This window comes from Doryrhamphus excisus, linkage group LG9, assembly GCF_037039965.1.
Source record: "Doryrhamphus excisus strain RoL-2023G ecotype Guam linkage group LG9, RoL_Dexc_Guam_v1.1, whole genome shotgun sequence".
Taxonomy (NCBI): domain Eukaryota; kingdom Metazoa; phylum Chordata; class Actinopteri; order Syngnathiformes; family Syngnathidae; genus Doryrhamphus; species Doryrhamphus excisus.
The window spans coordinates 1,955,218-1,979,764 of NC_136365.1; the positions used below are offsets into that span (position 1 = coordinate 1,955,218).

General features: G+C 40.8%; 1 protein-coding gene across 1 annotated transcript in view; it reads left to right on the top strand.

The window, feature by feature from the left end:
- The window catches only part of xylt1 (xylosyltransferase I), a 96,567-nt gene extending 72,311 nt beyond the window's left edge, over positions 1-24,256 (top strand). Inside the window, exons 6-11 of the mRNA XM_058067151.2 lie at positions 56-272; positions 616-792; positions 6,465-6,730; positions 12,699-12,897; positions 18,115-18,448; positions 23,659-24,256. Coding sequence (XP_057923134.2) covers positions 56-272; positions 616-792; positions 6,465-6,730; positions 12,699-12,897; positions 18,115-18,448; positions 23,659-23,981 — 1,516 coding nt within the window. The 3' untranslated portion in view covers positions 23,982-24,256. The remainder of the gene's footprint in view (positions 1-55; positions 273-615; positions 793-6,464; positions 6,731-12,698; positions 12,898-18,114; positions 18,449-23,658) is intronic.
- Positions 24,257-24,547: the final 291 nt, after the last annotated feature.

Below are 24,547 nucleotides of genomic sequence, written 5' to 3' on the forward strand. Positions count from 1 at the left end.
ATATGTAATAATGCTACATGAGTCTTCGATGAAGTCTTCCTTATACTTTCATCAGGTTTATCCGTAAACAAGGCCTGGATCGTCTCTTCTATGAGTGTGACACCCATATGTGGAGGTTGGGTGATCGCAAAATCCCCGAGGGAATCTCCGTGGACGGAGGATCCGACTGGTTCCTTCTGAATCGCATGTTTGTGGAATATGTCATCAACTCCAAGGACGATCTGGTCAGCAGCATGAAACGCTTCTACGCCTACACTCTGCTGCCTGCCGAGGTAAGGCACACACATATATATAACACGTTTCTATTTTTCATAACATCTGAGTAAGCACTGCTTAGGTTTCTTGTCACTGCTGTTGGCAGGCAAGAAACTTAAATCTTAAAGTGCAAGCAAGATTTGAATTCCATGCTGTATTCAAGTATTGGTGAGAACTGAAAGATCCCACTGGGGAAATTGCATTTTCATCACAAGCTGCTGTGATTTTACATTTTTGCTGCTACTTGTTTCCCCCTTATGACTTGGAAGGGGTAAAAATGCAATGCATGCTATTTTTTTTAGGATTCTCACTCTCTGCTTCCTCCCTCCCTTGACCATTTCTTGTTTCTTGTATCCCCAGTCATTTTTTCACACAGTGCTGGAGAACAGTGCCTTCTGTGAAAGCATGGTAGATAACAACCTGCGCATCACCAACTGGAATCGCAAACTGGGTTGTAAATGCCAGTACAAGCACATCGTTGACTGGTGCGGGTGTTCGCCTAATGACTTCAAGCCTGTTGACTTCCACCGCTTCCAGGTAATAATGACACTCTCCATCAATCCATCTTTTTCAACCCATTGGAAATTGCAGGAGGTCAGTACTGAATAGAACAGTCTGACTCACGCTGTCTTCTTACAAAGAACACTAAACTCATCACACAGGAACTTAGTACTCAAAGGTTATACGTAATAAATATACAAACATGTACCTTTACAAGTTTAAAATGAAAGAAAAAATAAAGTTTTCCCACAATGCATTCCCTTTGAGGACAAACACCATCAGAGGGAGCCAGAGGAGCCTAGAGGGAGGCTGACGTCATCTCAAAAAAAATTTTTTTGATTTATTTTAAACTCATATTGGTATATGGTTGTCTATTTATCAGGTATACCTTCTGAGTGTTAAGTCGCTGTGTCATGACTTTAGTGTCCTTTGTAAATTGACTGTTGTGTTGTTATACTGTTATATCGAATGACCTCCTGCCAAAGAAACAAACAATTAGTAGTTGTCCCGAAATAAAGATGTCACAAAATTAGCCATGAATTCGCCACAACACTGTATAAGCCGCAAGGTTCAAAGTTTAAAAAAATTACGCTATTGAAAAAAATATCCTTGCTGTGAGAAACTGTGAGAAGTATAATATTGGTGAAGACTTAATACATTTACCCTTTAGCAGATTGATTAAAAAAGAGCCATCATCATTGGTTTTTAGAAAGTGTCATCAACAAAATGCCCACAGGTGACAAGCGCACACCTTTTTAGTTGCTTTTCTGCCCTCCAGGTTTGTCCTCCACATTAGAGAATTCCCACAGCCTTTAGAATCAATACAGAGAAAATAATATCTCAGTTTGAGTGACCCAAAAAGTGAACATTTTCAAAGTAATTAGACCCGATTTGCCTTGGGTATCAAGAGAAGAAATAGGATAGTTAGTTTTTTAAAAAATGGATGTGATTGAGTGGCGCTGACCCCCAGAGCCTGTCAAAAAAATCAGTACACCAGCGAGACTTTTAATAAGCTTCGAAAAAGTAACAGCTGCGGTACAAAGTGAAAATGTTCTGCCACAGTTAAATACCTCTTGAAGTCATATACTTTTTGAACCGTGACTCCCGTCCTTCACATAGCAGTCAAACCCGCGGTACCTACTTCTTTGCCAGATTGGTCTGCCGCCTGTCTTTGCATCACTCGCTGGCGTTTTACTGCCAACACATTACCACAGCTCCCTGGCAGTGCTGCTGGATTTGGTTGGCACCCCGGTATCAGTGAAGTCCATCCCTGGGCATAAAGTCGGGAACAAAAGCAGGCTTTGCAGGAGCATGCCAGGCCTCACTATTAATAGGACTTGATATCCCACTGAACACAAAATCTAAATTTCCCTGTGAATCTTAACATCACGGGCGGTGGAGACCAGAACATTAGAACATTACCATAGACTGTTATGTATAAACGATAAGAATATGGCCTCTGGGTCTGAAAAGGCACGCAAAGACTGCAATGCCTTTAAATGGTATTGGGGGAACTGTTCTGGCTATAGTGACTGGGCGGTTAGAAAGTAAAATATATTAATATAGTCATAGATGTAGACAGATCCAACAAGTTTTTCAGTAAAGTAAAGATGATTTCTTATAAATTACCATTGTTGTGCTGCTGTATACGTATTCTGGTTACGTAAAGGATGGTAGGCTTGCAGTTACTGATAGTAATACAGTAAACCTCGGATATATCGGATTCAATTGTTCCCACTGGTTTTGTCCGATATAAGCGAAATCCGTTATATGCGTATACCGGAAAATGTCCGTTTTACGCATATATCAGATTTATACTGCGGTATATGCGTAAATCGGATTTTATCCGTTATAAAAAGGCACTTCCTTGACTATGTTTCCAATGTACCTGGACTGGGCAATGAAAAGAGACGTAAGGTAATGAGAATTTAACTTTATTGACTCTGAGCATAACAAATTGTTAATTAAGCTAGGCCCTGTTACGCCCGTCAGGCCTACGTTATTTCCAATAGTGAGGTTAAGATCTCATTCACTGCTGTGCTAGTATTATTGACGTCACTTTTATATTTGTCCTAAATCTGGAGCCAGGAGAAAGACGATGAAGACGATGCGGCCATCCGATATATGTGAGGGAAATTGGAACGGGACTGGAGATTTTGTCCGAAATAGGCGAAATCCGTTATAAAAAATCCGATATATGCAATGAATTTTTATTGGAAATGCATTACAGAAAAATTGGTTCTTTTTTATCTGTCCGTTGTGAGCGAATTTCCGATATATCCGAGTCCGATATATCAAAGGTTTACTGTATGTATCTGTATTAGCCATAATGAAAAATACTAAATATTCTATAAAGTGGGAAATCATTTATGAAGTTAAAGCAAAAGATCAGATTCACGGACAATAATTTTGTATTACCATCATCCTAAAATAACTTAATCTGGATAGAGAATGCGATGGTGCGCCTTTTAAATGGGTCATCCTCGTGTAGTAATGTGTTTCACACTGCATTTGGGATGCACATGTGATAGACTGGCTATGACAGCACCAACGGGCATGTCAGAACCCACAAGTTGCGGGAACGTGGAAGCACTAATATCTCCCACCTACATGTTTCATTTAATTGCTGCAACCGCACATATGCATCATCTGGTACCATGTGAAGGAGAACTGGCTGCCTGCAATGACAGCTGCAACATGAAAAAGGCTAAATTCAACAACAGAATGTGCCAAAAGTTCATTTGATGTTTTTTTTTTGGTGGCTTGCACCAAGGTGCGTGGTGTTGGCTAACTACTGAATAATAGTTTCGTGTCTGTGGCTAAAAAGAAAAGTCTTTTTGTACGCGCCAAGCTGCAGAGGCGGCAGATTTCATGACGTATGTCCTGCCAAACAAGCAACGGTAGCACGGACAGAGATGGTGAAATATAATAACTACTTTGTCATTTGCAAAGTTCTAGGAATTTTAAAAGTCTCAAAAGGATTCAGGTCAGGACTTTGACTAGGCCATTCCAAAGTCTTCATTTTGTTTTTCTTTAGCCATTCAGAGGTGGACTTTCCGGTGTGTCTGGTGTGTCCTGCTGCAGAACCCAAGTTGGTTCCAGCTTCATGAACAGATGGACTGACATTCTACTTCAGGATTTTTTGCCTGACAGCAGAATTCGTACACACAACCAGCCTACCGGGTCCTGAAGCAGCCAAATGGCTCCATACCATCATACTACCACCACCATATTTTACTATTGGTGTGAGGTTATTTTTCTAAAAATTGAAAAATTACTAAAATTACTTTTTCACACAAGGCCATGTCGGTTTGGATTTTTTCCCGCCCTTAATAATCCGTCCATTTTTTTATGCCACTTATCCTCACTAGGGTGGGGTGCTGGAGCCTATCCCAGCTGTCTTCGGGCGAGAGGCGAGTTACACCCTGAAGTGGTCTCCAGCCAATCACAGGGCACATATAGACAAACAACCGACCATTGGAGTGGGCAATTAACCTAGCATGTTTTTGGAATGTGGGAGGAAACTGGAGTACCTGGAAAAAACCCACGCATGCACAGGGAGAACATGCAAACTCCACACAGAGATGCCTAGTGTTACGCTGGGTGGCACTTGTGCCAGGTGTTGAGGAGCCCAGCGCAGTGACCAAGGCAAATGTAGAAAAATGTATTTCATAATAAACAAAGGAGGAAAAACAAAGTACAACAAAAGATGCCAGTGACAAAAGGTCACCGGGAAGCTAAAAGTACAAATAAAAGAGTACAAAGTGGCTCAACTACTTACAGTAAGTAGACAGCAAAAACACAAGTTACAGGGCAGAGAGACAAAAGGTCAGGAGCAAAAATGAAGCGTGCAATGTGTAGGCAGGACGAGGCATGACAAGGGAATCGATCTGACAGGAGAACAATGGAAGTGGAGTTGGTATATGAAGGCCTAATGGCTGATGGGCAACACGTGTGCAGACCAGGAGAACAAGGCAGGAGTCCACAGCAGGACAGAACAGAGACAACAGGGGGCAGCAGATCATGACACCTATCTGAGAATCAAACTCTGTTAATACTAAATAGTTTCATTAAAAAATTAGCATTTTGTGTGCAATTGGAATTATACTCTTATACTATTTAATTTATGTTTAACTTGTATCTATCGGCTTGATGCAATGGTGTCAATTTGTGGTGTTAAAGTCACAAAAAAGTAACTCGTAACTTAATTCTGGCAGCAGAACAAACCATTTATCCCCTGAATAAAAAGATGGTGACTGGTTCTGATAAAAGTGCTGCTTTGGCAGAATCCACTCTAATGTCTTGTCGAGGGCTGCCGCTGTTTACAAGCTTGCAATTTCGTTTTTATGACATCATAACAGCAGCTACAGCTGCCGCATCTATCTGCTCGTAGGACGCTAATCGGTGCCTTCATTTTTGGAAGGGACGCAATTGCATCAGTGGGAAACTTGACTAAATGGATCTGTGGGATGTCATACAGCAGGGGTCTCAAACTCAATTTACCTGGGGGCCACTGGAGCTACGGTCTGGGAAAGGCTGGGCCGCATCAGGTTTTTTAAAAAAAATAAATAAATGCATTTATTAAAAACAGAAAAATATACAAACTTTTTCAGTGCTTTGGTTCCGATTTTCTACAAATTTTCTACAGATTTTCTACTGTTCTCAAATATCTTAATTTTTATTTTTCTGCACAAAATAAGATGAAAATAAATAAACAAATCAAGAATAAAGAAAATCAATCAATCAGTAATAAGTAAATATAATAATAAAATGGCAAATAATAAAAACTTAAGAAACCACATATAGTTGGTGGGTAGACAAATTATTTTTTTCAGATTAAAATGAACAAAGCATTATTAGAGCCCTGTAGACATGACAAAACACGACTATAGTCACATTTATACTTTTTATTTACAACATATTGTGCAACTGCAGGGTCTTGAGACACATGCTAACTCGCAAACTAGAGAGCTAGCGACCTAAACGCTAGCCTTCAAGTTATTTCCTTTAAACTTAAATAGCCAAAAACTTACCACTTCCACACGGATAGGGAGGATAACTATTAACAGTTATTTAACCTTTAACATGAACATTAATCAAACGTAATAATTTTTTCTGGGTACATGATACCATACAGCATCCATATCAAACTTGCGCGGGCCGCACTAACATTAAACTTTCATATCAAGGCGGGGGCCTCAAATAGTGTCCTGCGGGCCACATTTGGCCCGCGGGTCGCGTGTTTGAGACCCCTGTCATACAGGATCTATTTTGCTGTGGGTGCCTTTATATAAAAACTAAGACAGGAGTGATCAATGGGAATTTATCAGTCCTGTCAATGCTCAAAAGATGTAATTTGAAGTAATATTATATAACATGAAGATGCACTGCATTTTTCCGTTTTGTATTTCTCACTCACTCAGCAAAAATAACTGCACATCTTAATTACAAACAGAGAGGACGGTGCCTTGCACATCCAGCACGCTGCTTTAATGTTTTTGAATGAAAAGATGGGAGAGTCTAGTCATTCTTTAATAAATATAATGGTTACTTCCTGCTTCCCTCTGCTTTCTCTGTTCCTCCTCTGCTGTGCCCACTTCCCTCGCACACATCACATCCGTTCCCTCGTCGCCCCGGCACACAATCATTTCTTATTCGCCTTCTTTTTTTGTCACTTTATCTCATCTCCCGCACTCTTCCCTCCGCAGCAAACAGTGCGCCCCACGTTCTTTGCCAGGAAGTTTGAGGCCAGTGTGAACCAGGAGATTGTGAACCATCTGGACGCCTACCTGTTTGGACCTTTCCCACCGGGAACGCCGGGTCTAAACTCTTACTGGGAGAATGTGTACGACGAGCCAGATGGTGTGGCCAGTCTGTCGGACACACAGCTCACGTACTACCATTCCTTCTCAAGATTGGGTTTGGCCCGCGCTGCTGCTTCACTGCAAGGAAACCCGATGGATCACAGCTGCAGGTTAGACTTGGCAAACACATGCACACCATTGCACCGGTGACGTGCACTCAGGGAAGGCGTCATGACAAAAATAATGACAAAAATTAAATAAACATAAGTAATTAAAAAATAATTAATAATTATTAAAAATTTTATAAAATTGTAATAATAAAAAATAATCATAAATAATAATAATAAAATTAAAATTAAATAATAATAATTAAAAAAAACTTCAATTATATTAGAAAGGCAGGAAGTGAACAAATGTAACATTTACTGATAGTAAAAGGACCAGATGGAGGGGTAGGATTTAATAAGCTTTGCTTCTTCCTACTCCTTTTGGACATGTGGAACTGGGAACTGATTATGCGATGCATTCAATTGTAATCTGATACATGTTCAAATGAAATTAAACCATTACCAAATACAACAACACTTCACGGCTTATTCAGTGGTGCACCATGCACACTTATTGATTTAAATCTGTTTGATATCGTGGTCGTCGTTTGCGGTGGTGTAGAACCGCACTGTATCAGGCTGAGGGTGTTTCAAAGGGTGTACTCACACTCGGCCAGAGGGGGGTCCGACTTTTTCTATCGAGATAATTGAAGGATGTTGCAATTGAAGCAACAAAGATGCTAAAACCAATCATATGTAGGTCAATATTGTTGTAAACGCTTACACTGCTGTAACCATACACTCACTGTTGAAAAAGCTTTATTTTAGATACAGCTCTTCTATGGGATTTCATTGTGTCCACTTAGTATACAGTCACATGTGCATCTCAGGCTGTATTCAAACTCTCCAACCACATCCTCATCAGTGAGGGGAAACCTCTGCCGAGCCCATAAAATGGGTCCACTCAGCCAATACATTATTGAAGGAAACATTTGAATTCTCAAATTGCTTTTTTTGTTGTCTTCTTCTTATTTCTATTTGGGCTTTTGCCTTCAGGGGTCACGACAGCAAATAATCTCCTCTGTCCAACCCTGCATCTATCTCTCTTATACCAACTACCCTCATGTCCTCCTTCACTACATTTATACCTGGCAGCTCTAAACGCAGCATCCTTCTATCGATATATTCACTATCTCTCCTCTGGACAAGTCCCAACCATCTCAGTCTGGCCTCTCTGACTTTATCTCCAAGGCCTCTAACATTTAATGTTCCTGTGATGTACTCCTTCCTGATCCTATCCATCCTGGTCACTCCCAATGAGAACCTCAGCATCCTCATCTCTGCTACCTCCACTTCTGCTTCCTGTCTTTTCATTAGTGGCACTGTCTCTAGACCAACAATTTCTGAACTTTTGACCCCAAGTACTTAAAATTCTCCACCTTCTGTATCTCTTCTCTCTGTAACCTCACTCTTCCACTTGGGTCCCTCTCATTCACACACATATACTCCGTCTTGCTGCGGCTAATCTTCATTCCTCTCCTTTTCCAGGGCAAACCTCACTTTTCTCCACCGGTTCCATACAAATAATAATAATAATAATGTAACAAGGGATAAACGCACTTTTGTTGAATAAACAATTGATATGTTTGGGCATCATGCACTTCATTAAGCATTTCAGCAGCATATGCAGTGAGTAACATCTGGCGTAGAGCATTTTCAGATTAGCTTCCCTTTAGTTTATTTATGCAGTGATGAAACCCACATGCAAAGTGATTAAACAGTAACAAATTAAAAACAGAATGCGGAGGTGTGAAACGGCAATTTTTTCTGTGCCTGACAGAGAAAAGCACCCGACGTCAAAACCGAAGATAAAGACAAAGCAACACATTTGGAACATTGCAACATCTTGCACATGGTAGCGACTTCTCTCTTCAGTGTGACAGGTTGAAAGACACTTACCGGGGACAAAAAACTGTTTAATATTAAAAAAAAAAAAAAGTCGATATTCATCCAAAGTGCCAGCGCATATATGACTCAGCAACTTTGAATTTTTTTTTTTTTTTTTTTAGCTCTTATCTTCTTTAAATGAAGCGTCACTTGCTGTTGGAAAGTCAAAAGCCTGTCAGTTGGAATGCTTTGCTCCCTGAGAGCACAACTCGCTATGACAGCATGTCCAGTGTCATTGCTCTCTCTCCCCTGTTGCATTGCGGGCATTTTGTAAGATCCTGTGGGTATAGCCTACAAACAGAAAGGAAGCATCTCTCCATCTGTCAAACATCTGAAACATCCATCATCGGCTTCGGATCATGTACTGCCTCCTGTAAAATGGTGGACCATCAAGGATGCCAGCCACACAACTGCACCGGTGATGTGCACTCATGGAAGGCGTCATGACAACAATAATGACAAAAATTAAATAAAAAATACAAAATAACAATTTTAAAAAATATTTTAAAAATTATAAAAATTTATTAATAATTATTAAAATTTTTATAACAATTAATTAATAAAAATAAAAAATAAAAAAATAAACTGCAATTATATTAGAAAGGCAGGAAGTGAACAAATGTAACAGTTACTGATTGTAAAAGTACCAGATGGAGGGGTAGGATTTAATAAGCTTTGCTTCTTCCTACTCCTTTTGGACATGTGGAACTGGGAACTGATTATGTGATGCATTCAATTGTAATCTGATGCATGTTCAAATGAAATTAAACCATTACCATTACCAAATACAACAACACTTCACGGCTAAGTGTTCGAATCTTGCCTACCGTCTGAATGCACACTGAGTTGGCTCATGGCACCTGCCAGGTTGTGTTTGTCAACATGTCACCAACAATATTATGTTGCAGAAACATGTATTATGCACCCTGGCTTTCTACAGTTTGTAAAATATCTTTAATGTAAGAGTGACACTACTATTCTTGCTAATCGGTCAATAAACATCATCTTATTGACACAATGTGTCATTCAATGGACGCTGTACATGAGAGGAATACCGTTGAGGGAGATAAAACGTCATTTAAAAACACGGAAAGTGCAAAAAATATGTTTAGAACTACTTTTAATGTTACAAACAGAGCCTCAGATGAGTTCTTTGAAATGGGAGAGGGACCCACGTCGGAACCCGCTGCTCGTTGAGAAGAGCAATACATGCTTTCACGTCAGAGTCTCTGTAAGAAAGACCACAATTTGTACATATTTACAGTATGTCTTTGCTTCGTTGATAATGTTTTTAATGAAGCGTTTAAGATGCGACACTTTGTTCAGTGACCCTTGAATGCACCACAGTTATACGGTAAAGGAGACGCAAAAGTAAAAGCTATATAGTAATCCCTTGTTTATCGCAGTTAATTGGTTCCAGATCATTAATATAGTTGTTTTTTATTCTGAACTCATGCTAGTACATTTTGTACCTACCTTTGAGTGTTACCTTGCTGTGTGATGAATTTAGCATGCTTTCTCAAATGACTGTTATATTGAGGTATGAGCCCCTGTGATTTCCGATGGGTTTACAACCTCGTTGTGCGTTCCCTTACGGCTCGTGATTGGCGCCTACGAAAGAAAAAGCTACCGTTTCTGCGATGACACACGAGCAGCACAGTATTCAAACCATTGTATAAGATGCAGTGTTCAAAGTTTAAGAAAAAAGCCAGTGGCATTTTGTTAAGGGTGGTAGGTCTGTATCTTTAGACATACATGCATGAATGATGATGCTGCTGGTGGTGGTTTATACAGATAAATAAATATTATCAGAGCATGACAGAAAATAGTGGACAACCAGTGGATTAATATAAGGTTTGCAAGCCATTTCCTGTAACGGCACCTTAAAATCATAATTGAATATAGCATGACTTATGAATGTTAGTGTAGAAGTATTTGGACAGTCATTGTTGTAATAATTTGTGACAGCAAAGGAATTAGGCAGCAAGACCCACAAAAAAAGAGCAAGTGAAGTTGGCCGCAGTGAAGTACTGGCTCGGAAAATTTGCTGATGTCGATGGGTGATCAAGCTGATCAAGTCAAATAGATTGTACATCATAGAGACGTACGATCATGTGAGACGTCTCAGTCTCAGTCTCAGTGAAAAAGTGGTTGCAGGCCAACGAGTGGGATTTGGGTCTTTTAGCAGCCCACTGTGACTGTGGGGAAAAAAGCCTGAATGGAGCGTCTGTGCAGACTAAACTCTGGCGTGTTCCCGCTGCCTTTGACTGGCAGACTTGTATCTTTTGGGAAGGACTGTGCAACGGGGGAATGGGAGCTGAGAGATGAGAGTGAGAATGATGGAAGGAGAACAGAGAAGAGCAATAAGAATGAAAAGAACAGTGTTGTGCTGGTGAGTGCAAATATTTGCTGTTCTGCTTGTCATGGTTGCATTTCCTGGGCCGGGTTGACTCCTGCCCCTTCTGCGTCAGTTTGATGAGGCCTCAGGCACGCAGGAGCGGTATAGAGGCCATTACGGGTCTGTCACTGTGACCCTGTCTGCGAGTAAAGATCGTTTGGAAGCAGAAGACATGAAGGATGAGAACTCGGAGTCAGGACGTGCGATGAGAGCAGCTGCAGATTGTTCCCCAGCAGTGCCCATCCTGGCCCTTTTTTTGTTTTTCCAGAAGTTACTCAGGCTGACTGCCCTCAGGGCCGGCCACTTATACGAGAAGGCGCACTAACAAAGAAGAGACCAATCAGGAGGGCAGGACCTCCTTCCAGCCTCATCTGACTGAGTGACCCAGTTCAAATGTGTGCGTCTGTGTGTGCCCACTATGACTAATGTCAATGACTATTCTGTAATGTTCTGTTGCTCACAGACCTCGGCGGTCTCAGCTGTCACATGTCATCCGAGCCACACCGCATGTTGAAGTAACTGATGATTCACATGGAATTTATTTGCCGACTTTGAAGATCACAGAGGAACTTCTTCGTACTTCAAAGTGATTGTTCCCGTTGGAGAGAATGGAATGAGGAAGCATCTGCTCTGGGGTCACTGAAATAGACTGAAATGGGGGTCCATGTGGGTGAGGTGGAGGCCAGAATGGGGATTTTGTTTAGTGGTCACAGTAGTGATGTCACAAATAAAATGTTAAAAATACGCTTATTCAGCAAATTGAATGATCGTTACACACTTTGTCACAAATAATCAGTTGTGATGTGCTATACATATTGACGGTTATGTCATTGTATGGTCATATCACCTCGTACTTCGGTACGTGACAAAAATAAAATAAAAATTATAAAAAAAAAATTTAAACTTTTAGGAAAGCAGGAGGTGAACAAATGTAACAGTTACTGATTGTAAAAGTACCAGATGGAAGGGTAGGATTTAATAAGCTTTGCTTCTTCCTACTCCTTTCGGACATGTGGAACTGGGAACTGATTATGGGATGCATTCAATTGTAATCTGATGCATGTTCAAATAAAATTAAACCATTACCAAATTTACAACAAAAAAATGAACAGTTCTTACAATAAAAGTAACTAAATAGCGCAGCAGAATAAACAGGTCCAAAAGGAGAATAAATAACTGAAAGGCACATTCCATGATGATATTGGGTAGCGTATCTGATGCATGTTCAAATAAAATAAAACCATTACCATTACTGTAATACTACTCCATCACTGCCACTCCATCTACTCTATTTATATATCTTAATCCAACTGGTCAAGACAGACGGACGCACAACGGAGCATGGACTGATTATGAAACAGTGCCGTTTTTGTTATTGTCTGAATTTTAACCCCCAAATTTTAGAAATATCACGCAAATACTCAGAAGTTCACGTTGTGCATCAAGGCAAATGTCAGCTCATTTGCATATAGTATTCCATATAGTAGTTTTGTATGTAGCAAAATGCCTTTGGTGCACAATGAGGTGTTATGTTTGGGAAGTCACAGTAGCTGAAATGTAAGTTGCACCGTTTTCTATTATTAATTCATCGTCTTTGTGACATAATTGCAATGCAAAATCTGGTTTTCAGTATATAGTTTTTTGGTTATAGCTGCAAATCCTTCTAGTCTGTGCGTCATGCTCCTTGAAGTGATGTCGCATTTTATGGCCAATCACCGCTAATCACTTCTCTCAACACCCTGGCAGGTATTTCCCCATGGGCCACCCTGTGTCTGTGCATCTCTACTTCCAGTCAGACCAGTTCCAGGGCTACCTTGTCAGGCACCATGCTACCAATCTAGCTACAAGCAAGCTGGAGACTATGGAAACCTGGGTGGCACCCAAGAAGAACTTCAAGTCGACCACTCCACCCAAAAGCACATTCAGCAGGTTGCAGTTTGCAGAGGTGAGGCCGGCATATCGTCTTGTGTGTCTTTTTTTTTTTTGCTTCATCATTTTTGAGCGTGGACTGAGTCAGTTTGTGACTCAGTCTTTGCCAATATCGGTGCTCCATCAAAATGCAAAGCACAGTATTTAAAATTGGAACACCGATGCCTTATATCCATTGCTTTTGTGACTTTGCCATCCTTGGAAGTCGGTTACCTTGAGATAAAAATGATGCGTGTAATGACCATGTAAGGTGTAAATTGACTGATTCATTCAAGTTCATAGAGCTACTTCCATATGCTGTTGATCTGTTGATGCCATATTGAATGTCCCCTCACCTTCACAGTAGAACACGACTGTTTCACTCAGTGAAGGACTGAGCAGCCATGGCTCAACGGTGACAATCGCAGAGTGTCATTATAGCCAACACAAAATTAGCTGAGTGAATGTAAACTGACATTTTGCTTTGGTTCGTCACTTAGCTCGCAGCGGGGGGGTCGCATCTGAAATGTCATGAAAATGTATGAATGGATCAGTTTGGTCTGTTTGCGCCTGCGGGCCTCGCTTGTGTCTACCTGGACACTCGCCTGACTCAGTTTGACCTTTCGCAGACATCTCAAAAGGGAGCGCAAAGGGAGTTCAGACACCAAGTCGCCATGCAGTTCCTGCTCTCTAAGCCCACGCTTGTGTGGTGAGCGTATGAAACCGTGAGTGACAGCGAAGTGATGTGAGCGGTGGCGTTTATCTGAATGTTCAGCCTCATGGAAGCGAGCAGTGACTGTCAGTCAGTCTGTCAAACAAAACCAGAGCAGAAAGACCTTAAGTAGTAGAAGAGATATGACCCTTACACAAAAGCTATATGCTGGACTTGCTAGATAAACCTATATGCTTGGTTTTAACAATGCGGTTCCTACCGCCGTCTCATTTTGTTATACAGTAACGTAAGGTTTTTTTTTTACTGACTTTAATTATTCTTTTTACGGCTCGGTGAATAAAATGTGTGTATCTCCTTAAATTCTACATGACATTGAGAATTATCACCCTTTAGATACCAGGGGTCGGCAACCTTTCCCATCAAAACAACCATTTTATCTCCTCTTCCAGTGAGAAAAAAATATTTTGATCTACCCGTTACAACAACAGAATTCATAATTCTAATATTAACACTGAACTGTGTTGAAATATATGTGTAAAATTAAGAGTTCATATAGTATCTGTATATCAGCGCTCCCTGCTTAATATCCTTGCGATTATTTTTTGACTCATCACAGGCAATTCAATATGCTTGCCCTGAATTAATGTCATGAATATGCTTACTGGTCACTTCAATGTTCAAAAAAATGGAGCGGGAAGGGCAATCGCAAAGAGGTTGAAGTGTCATATTAGGCTCCAGAGCCGCAGTTTGGTGTAGCTGCTCTATAGGAGACCACAACTCAATACAAAGGGACGACAAATAAGCATAATAGGTCCCTTTTAATACATTGGCTGTACGTCATAAATTGCCCATAATGGAAGTGGACAAATCTAAAGTATTAAACTGCAGAATTAAGGATATGTTGTACTCATACTCTGTAGATATGCAAACAACAGTGGCTATACAATACCCACAATGTAATAAAAACTATGAAAAGAGTGCATTATCTGGCATTTGGATCAAGCGGTGACTAATGTAATAGCCAGGAAGTATTTTTGGCATCCTTGTATCTTGAGGCCAAGCCCGAGGAAAAGCCCATACTTTTGACCTTTACTTGGTGTGTCTTTTATTGCACTCAATACTCTATCGCCCCCCCCTCCACAATGTATCATCGGTAACCAGGATCCATCCATCCTGTCCTCAGTGCTTCAGTAGAGCCTCGGGGGAGTCCTCTGACGCCACAGAGAACTCCTGTGTTTGATTACATCCACAAAGCTGTGCAACTAATAAGGCCGTGAATGGGGCCCTGGGCGGCACTGGTGCCCTGAGGTTTTTAAGCGGGGCCAGATGCCGACTGGTCCCGTCCATGCAGCTTCCTGATCAATTGGACTTGCCTTAATTAATAGAGACGTCAAACAGTGGGTGGCAGAAAGGCAGCGACAAAGAGGAAAGCGTCAAGGAAAAGAAATGGAATAGACTTCCGCCCCCGCCTTGATATGAAAGTTTAATGTTAGTGCGGCCCGCGCAAGTTTGATATGGATGCTGTATGGTATCATGTACCCAGAAAAAATTATTACGTTTGATTCATGTTCATGTTAAAGGTTAAATAACGGTTAATAGTTATCCTCCCTATCCGTGTGGAAGTGGTAAGTTTTTGGCTATTTAAGTTTAAAGGAAATAACTTGAAGGCTACCGTTTAGGTCGCTAGCTCTCTAGTTTGCGAGTTAGCATGTGTCTCAAGACCCTGCAGTTGCGCAATATGTTGTAAATAAAAAGAGTATAAATGTGACTATAGTCGTGTTTTGTCATGTCTACAGGGCTCTAATAATGCTTTGTTCATTTTAATCTGAAAAAAATAATTTGTCTACCCACCAACTATATGTGGTTTCTTAGGTTTTTATTATTTGCCGTTTTATTATTATTATTATATTTATTTATTTAATCCTGATTGATTGATTTTGTTTATTCTTGATTTGTTTATTTATTTTTCATCTTATTTTGTGTAGAAAAATAAAAAGTAAGATATTTGAGAACAGTGGAATGTTTTATCAGAGCTTTTTTTGTAGAAAATTGGAACCAAGGCGAAGTTTTTTAAATTTTTTTGTTTTTAATAAATGCATTTTTTTGTTTGTTTTTTTTGAAAACCTGATGCGGCCCAGTCTCCGAGCTCCAGTGGCCCCCAAGTAAATTGAGTTTGAGACCCCTGGCTTAAGATGAAGTCACCAGATCAGAATTAGTTGAGCAAAAGTGTCTTCTAAGTATAGCCATAAGCGCCACAAGGTCATAAGCTTCTGACCTGGTGAGCAAATGTGTGTATGTCCTAAGCCCAAGCTTAGTGGGTTACAGGCACCAAGGGACAGGTTGTGTGTGGAGGTCATCTTAAGCTATAGGCCCAAGCTGAAATGGGCCACAAGTTAATCCCTGTTTGACCCACTTTCATTCTGAAGAAAGAGTGTATTGGTTCTACCTGCACGTGTAGTCTGGGACACCGGTAGTTCGTTATGAGGGACCGTGACAACATTCAGTCCTAAAGTTACATCACTTGGGTGAAAAATAGATTGTTCTGCGGTCCTGACCTACAAGAAAGTGAACTGAAATAGCGTATCATGTGAAGGTTTTGTTGAAGTGTAGACAAACAACCATTCACACTCACATTCATACCTATTTAGAGTGGCCAATTAACCTAGCATGTTTTTGGAATGTGGGAGGAAACCGGAGTACCCGGAGAAAACCCACCTCGTTACTACACAGAGATGGCCGAGGGTGGAATTGAACCCTGGTCTCCTAGTTGTGAGGTCTGCGCGCTAACCACTAGACCGCCGTGCCGCCCACTTACAATACAATACACTTACGATATCTATTTATATATATATATACATATACATACACACACACATAACACCTTGTTATTACACATGTCTGAAAAGGAGCAGGAAGAAGCAAAGCTTATTAAATCCTACCCCTTCTCCACGCAATAGCAGTTACCAATTTCAATAACTGATTTTTCCACACATATAATCACAGAATCTTAGAGTGGGAACATCGGACACCCCAGCAAAACCCCAGGACATTGCCGAAGCACACCACCAACCCAACACCAACTAACCCTGGCCCCTGAGTCCACCCACTCGGTGCCCGGCACCCCAGCAGCCCCCGCACACCCCGCTGCCCTCCAATAAGAAGCCATTTTGGCTGGACCCACCAGTATGTGTTATTATCCCTGGGCGGGCCTACATTTGGATGGATTGTTTGGTCACTTGGCATTGACCCTGGTGTTTTTATCGTTGGCTCAAAGGCTACTAAGGCGATAAAAAAACTAAAAAATTGCAAAACTTTGCTATCTATTATGTGAGGAAACTTGTTATCAATATTAAGTTGGTTTGTCATCACAAAAAAACTGATCGGATTTCTTGTTTATACGGAAACACGAACCAGCATTTTTGACGTTTGACATATGTCCAGCTACCCAGCATGCTTTGCGGCACTGCTTTGTTAATAGTTGTTAGATTGTGATCCATGTAGCATTCACATATCAGCACAAATGAACCACCCCTAAAATCATCTGACTGGTCCCCAAGTACATCACAGCGATAGTCCTCATTTCCCTCATGGTCTTTGGTTGAGTGCCAGTGAGAGAATCTTGGATGCACTAATGAGCTGCAGAGGTGGCGGACAAGAGCTGATTAGCAATTTAAAGACACGAGAATCAAGGTCCAAGGGCCGAGGAATGGCAGAGATCAGTCTCATAATTGAGATGAAAGTGAGCAGTCTTGTACGGAAGACACGTGATTGAGTCTATATTTATAACGTACATGGTATTCTTAACTCTCCAAGGATGTTATACACAGTCGGTTCCAGTCAGACATTGATCATCCGGGCGGGGGTGAGGCTGTGTTAATCAGCTACTATTGTAAGGATGAGCGCTCCTCAGAAGACCATGTCCTTCTCACGTTTCTACCAACACCCTTTTTGCTGTGTGTGTGTGATTTTACTCTCGATCAGCTTTTCAACCCCTCCCCCATCAATAGCGATCTCATTAGCATCTTCTTTTGCATACAGAAAAATGTTTCCGATGACATGATTTGCTATATTTTCCATATACGTAAGTCACCAGTGGAATATCAATGCTAAATACGCTGCCTTACCTTTTTCTCTCCAAAGGCTGTCATCCGTGCGTCAGAATATAATCACTCCTGCATTTGCACATTGTCCAATGTCGCCACATTCTGTTTTTGGTGTTTGTGTCATTCTTCATTGCTTTCAACAGCTACTGTATGTGTTCAACGACTTTGTGTGGAGAGTTAATTAATGTGCATTCCTACCAGCAACTGTGGACAAACAAACTCCCAACACAAGAAAAGAAAGGGCTTGTCAGCGTCGGTATACAACATTGTGTATACGAGCTGTGTGCAGGCTTGGGTTGTTTGATGAAAAATGCATGCTGAAGATTATTTCCCATGATAATTCAGCCTGGGTATTGCTTATCTTAATAGTACGCTGAAATGGCGATGCGGTCTGTTGCAGCCTTCTGTTCACTAGCGGGAATTCATGCATCCTCATCTCTTACAGTTGTCTCTCCTCTTTCCAATTCTTTTATATCAGATCGGCACAGAGTGGGATGCCAAAGAACGGATGTTCCGGAATTTTGGCGGCCTCATGGGCCCCATGGATGAGACGGTGGGCATGCAGAAGTGGACAAAAGGGCCTAACGTTACAGTCACGGTCGTGTGGATCGACCCCACCAACGTCATCGCGGCCACTTATGACATTCTCATCGACGCCACCGCTGAATTCACACACTACAGACCACCACTCAACCAGCCTCTCCGTCCTGGGATTTGGAGTGTCCGAATCCTGCACCACTGGAGCCCCGTGGCTGAGATGCGCTTCCTTATTGCCCCTTTGGCTTATAATAAGCACCAGCCTATAAGACAAGGTGAGAGAGCACATTTTCTAAGTAGTACAGTCCAGTTTAGCTTGTTATCGTTATTTGTGATTTAAATGATACAATGACACTGTTGTCATGGTGACGTGAACCAAACTACAGCAGATCCTTGCTATTTGTGGGGGTAACATTACGACGCCACACACCAATAGCAGAATAATACAAGTGGTTGAGACGCCAGGTAGATACTATCTTCAAGCGTCATATGATTACTGTGAGTCTCAAAGAGCCTCTTTTGAAAATGATACGTTTGGCTGTAATGGTGTGAAAGCTGCTTTTGTACCTTTTAATGCAGGGGTGTCCAAAATTGGATCCAAGGCCAATTTGGTATTTTGATACAGTGAAGAAAATAAGTATTTGAACACCCTGCTATTTTGCTATTTCTCCCACTTAGAAATCATGGAGGGGTCTGAAATTTTCATCGTAGGTGCATGTCCACTGTGAGAGAGATAAACTAAAAAGAAAAATCCAGAAATCACAATGCATGATTTTTTAACAATTTATTTGTGTGATACAGCTGCAAATAAGTATTTGAACACCTGTGTATCATCTAGAATTCTGACCCTGAAAGACCTGTTAGTCTGCCCATTAGAAGTCCACCTGCACTCCATGTATCATCCTGAATCAGATGCACCTGTTTGAGGTCGTTAGCTGCATAAAGACACCTGTCCACCCCATACAATCAGTAAGACTTTAACTTGTAACATGGCGAAGACCAAAGAGCTGTCCAAAGACACCAGAGACAAAATTGTACACCTCCACAAGGCTGGAAAGGGCTACGGAGCAATTACCAAGCAGCTTGGTGAAAAAAGGTCCACTGTTGGAGCTATCATTAGAAAATGGAAGAAGCTAAACATGACGGTCAATCTCAATCGGAGTGGAGCCCCATGCAAGATATCACCTCGTGGGGTCTCAATGATTCTAAGAAAGGTGAGGAATCAGCCCAGAACTACACGACAGGACTTGGTCAATGACCTGAAAAGAGCTGGGACCACCGTTTCCAAGGTTACTGTAGGTAATACACTAAGACGTCATGATGTGAAATCATGCATGGCACGAAAGGTTCCCCTGCTTAAACCAGCACATGTCAAGGCCCGTCTTAAGTTTGCATATGACCATTTGGATGATACAGAGGAGTCATGGGAGAAAGTTTTATGGTCAGATGAGACCAAAATAGAACTTTTTGGTCATAATTCCAATAAGCGTGTTTGGAGGAAGAAGAATGAAGAGTACAATCCGAAGAACACCATCCCTACTGTGAAGCATGGGGGTGGTAGCATCATGCTTTGGGGGTGTTTTTCTGCACATGGGACAGGACGAGTGCACTGCATTAAAGAGAGGATGACTGGGGCCGTGTATTGTGAGATTTTGGGGAACAACCTCCTTCCCTCTGTCAGAGCATTGAAGATGGGTCGTGGCTGGGTCTTCCAACACGACAACGACCCGAAGCACACAGCCAGGAAAACCAAGGAGTGGCTCCGTAAGAAGCATATCAAGGTTCTAGCATGGCCCAGCCAGTCTCCAGACCTGAACCCAATCGAAAATCTTTGGAGGGAGCTCAAACTCCGTGTTTCTCAGCGACAGCCCAGAAACCTGACTGATCTAGAGAAGATCTGTGTGGAGGAGTGGGCCAAGATCCCTCCTGCAGTGTGTGCAAACCTGGTGAAAAACTACAGGAAACGTTTGACCTCTGTAATAGCAAACAAAGGCTACTGTACCAAATATTAACATTCATTTTCTCAGGTGTTCAAATACTTATTAGCAGCTGTATCACACAAATAAATTGTTAAAAAATCATGCATTGTGATTTCTGGATTTTTCTTTTTAGTTTATCTCTCTCACAGTGGACATGCACCTACGATGAAAATTTCAGACCCCTCCATGATTTCTAAGTGGGAGAAATAGCAAAATAGCAGGGTGTTCAAATACTTATTTTCTTCACTGTATATGCATATTGATATAAGAACAAGAAGCAGTGCAAGTGAAAAGGTATACAATTAGTACAAACATCAGTCTTTGCTGGGGTCTTTTCTCATTTTTGTGTTTTAATAATCCAAACATTTCAACTTTCTTTTTAAAGAATCTTTGTACATTTTATTATGACTTTATTCCCATAATATTATAAATTTTGTGCCGCCCAAATTTTCCCAAAATTACTTTGTGTTTATTTTATAATATTACAACATTTATAATATTAACGTTTAAAACGTAACATATTGTTAATTTAATATATTCACTTTATGCTACTAAAATTACATAATTTTTCTTCAAAATATTGCGACTTTTTTTGTCTTAATATTTTGACTTTATTCTCTTAAATGTACATTTTTTCTGTTTTCTGTTCAGTTTTTTTGTTGTTGTTTTGTTTTTGCAATTGTGTCTTTATTCCCATAATATTTTCACTTTATTCTTGTAACATAACTTTTTCGCAACTAGATTTTTCAAAAATTACTACTTTATTCTTTTGTTTGTTTCTCATAATATTGTGAATTAAAAAAAAATACATATTTTTTTCTTTAATATTTCAACTGTTTTCCCCCCATGATATTATGTTGTTATTCTCCTAAAATTCTGACCTCATTTGATTACAACTATTCTCCCAATAGTTTCACTTCATTCTGGTAAAATGAACTGCTGAGTTTGCCGTTTTTGCTGTTTTTGTTTTTTTTACTTGTTGAGAATGTACCGCAAGATGTCACGGACCACCCACAAATGGCTTTTGGGCCGCTCTTTGAACACCCCTGCTTTAAATCTAATTGAATGTTTTCCCTTTCTAAAGAGCGTTACATCATCCACCCACGATGATTACAGTATTACACAACATTATGACCACTTGCATAATTGAATGACATCGCTGCAGCTAATTTGACATCCAACAATTAATAATAATTAATAACCAACTATTCTACTTTGTTACTTATACTGTATATGTATTATATTAGTGGAAAACACATTGGTTAAGACTGTACCATTTTGTCATTAATCGCCTGTGTTGCACCACATCAAAAAGATAGATAAGATGTTATGATGATACCCTTTCTTGACTTGAGGAGACATTATGTTTTCATGAAGTCAGCCATGATCCTCATCAGCCAATGAGCATCTCATCCAGCACACAGTAAACTTGACTGTTTAGCACCAGCATTTGGGCGTTCATAAACAATGACACAATGAAGTCAGTTTGCCACTATGGATAAAAGGCGACGCTGCGCTGTTGTGGTATTTAAGCAGCCGCTCGGAGAATCACAAGAGAGAGATGGGATGCGGGCTTCTTATCATCCTGCGTTAAATAATCGCACTAAGCTAAGGATCACGAGGCACAACAAACCCAGCCTCTGTTTATGTCGCTGCGGTGCTAAATATTAAAAACAACACCTTGAAATAATAAGCATGTATTACATTACATTGGCTTGTTGTAAGTGTAAGGCTATGGCTGTCATCACGTTGAGGTCTGCTTCATATCGTGTTGATGCTACACAGTGTTTGAATTACTGTTTCCCACAGGACTCTAATCTATCTGTGGTGCTCGGTAGCCAGACGCCCTAACATCATCATTTGGGCTGTCAATTCATTGGGTGATTAATCTCATGTTACTTGTAGTTTACTCAAAATTAATCACAATTAATCACAGCTAGAAAATAGGTATATCTATATATATCTATAATAAGTCTACCATTATAAGATCATTGTAAAGTTTCCTATCAATGTGAGATTTTATGCATTTTTTTTGTTTCCACCCATCCATCCATTTTCTGTAATGCTTGGCCTCACAAGGATTGCAGGTATGCTGGAGCCTAGGGAGCTAGGGTCTGGGAAGGCTGGGCCGCATCAGGTTTTCCAAAAAAAAAAAAAAAAAAACGCATTTATTAAAAACGGAAAAATATACAAATTTTTTCAGTGCTTGGGTTCCGATTTTCTACAATAAAAGCTCTGATAAAACATTCCACTGTTCTCAAATATCTTAATTTTTATTTTTCTGCACAAAATAAGATGAAAAATAAATAAACAAATCAAGAATAAAGAAAATCAATCAGTAATAAATAAATATAATAATAATAATAAAACGGCAAATAATAAAAACTTAAGAAACCACATATAGTTGGTGGGTAGACAAATTATTTTTTTCAGATTAAAATGAACAAAGCATTATTAGAGCCCTGTAGACATGACAAAACACGACTATAGTCACATTTATACTCTTTTTATTTACAACATATTGCGCAACTGCAGGGTCTTGAGACACATGCTAACTCGCAAACTAGAGAGCTAGCGACCTAAACGGTAGCCTTCAAGTTATTTCCTTTGAACTTAAATAGCCAAAAACTTACCACTTCCACACGGATAGGGAGGATAACTATTAACAGTTATTTAACCTTTAACATGAACATTAATCAAACGTAATAATTTTTTCTGGGTACATGATACCATACAGCATCCATATCAAACTTTACATTAAACTTTCATATCAAGGCAGGGGCCTCAAACTAGTGTCCTGCAGGCCGCGTGTTTGAGACCCCTGGTGTAAATGTTTAATACTCTGAGAACAAATGACTCATTTCAATGTGGGACCAGGATGTATGTAGGTCTGTTTTTTGTTTTGTGATTTTTCTGTCGGTTTCACGATGCGCTTTAAAGAAGCTTTATTACATCCGCATGCTGGTAATTTACCGCCATGTCTGGCATCCTCTTGCACACGGTGCCAGTAAAAGTTAACAACATGACCCTCTACCTGCTCTGGCAGCAGAAAGCACACACGCAAACACACACGGTCACACGACTACATAAACTCCTTCATGCACCGTGGCGTGGACATCTCGTCAGGTGGAGCACCTCCATGTCTGACTGCATTTTTTTTTTGCCCGCTAGCACATGAAAAGCGCTGATGTCTGCTCGCATGCGGCTGTGAGAGTGTTTGTGTTCCACTGGCATGCTTAAAAGGGATGGCCAGCGCCCCAGTTAGAGGACCAGTGAGGAATTTACAGCTTGACTGGAGCTCAGGGTGGGGAAGGTGATTTAAGGAGAAATTGTGTCTGACTACTGAAGAAAAGAAGGAGGGCCTATCTGGACGTTTTTTCTTAATAATGGTGCCAGGCAAAAAAAAAAAAGAGTTAATTAGGGAACGGTTTCATGTCATAAGGAGCAAATGCATTGTGGGAACAGACACCTGAACTGATCACCTGCCTCCATCCCTTTTGTACCAGATGACACACTGAAGCTCCACAACGGTCCGGCGAAGAACAGCTACATGGAGCAGAGTTTCCACGGCCTCAATCCCGTGCTAAACATCCCCATCAGCTTGGGCTACGTGGAACAGGCTAAGAGGAACGCGGCTCTGAGCGGCCCGGAGCTGGAGCGCTGGCTCGATAGCCTCGTGGGCGAACTGTGGGAGGCGGCGGACATCTGCGCCGTCGGCCCGACCGCCTGCCCCGTCATGCAAGCCTGCCCGAAAAACCCTTGGAGCTCCCTGAGCCCCGACCCCAAATCCCAAGTGGGATCACCGCGTGCTGACGGGCGCATCAGGTAGCAGCGAGGCCTCCAGCTGGACGGGAGGCCGCAGCACATAAAATTCACTGTTGAGTTTTTTTTAATTTATTTATACGCTTTGTTGCAGTTCTTCTGTCTCAGGAGACGTAGGGAACATAAAAAGCTGATCAATGTTGGCAAGATCCAGGATCCTTTTCGGGGACTAAATGTATTTATTTTTCTTCTCATAAGAGTTTTACTGTGATCAAATCCGGCAATTTTGGCGCATTTATGTTGCTGCTCAATGAATTCTTAAGTGGCTAATGATGACATCCCGCTCCCCAAAAAAAAAAAAAAAAAAAAGACGCCTGGTATCCAATTTACTGATGTGCCTCCCGAGGATTGTGTCGGCATCAACAGCACCATCTGACAGAAAGGTTTATTTTGATATGAATCCAAGAAGAGACAAAATTCCTTGCCTTTCAGAATTTTCAGAAAGAAACATATTATCTCTGGAGGAAGCCAATTATTTAAAAACACCGAGAAAATACGTCACAGCGGCACTTGTTTGAGTTGTGTGCCTGATGAGAGAAACGCTGTGGCTGCATTCACTTACAGAGACCAAGA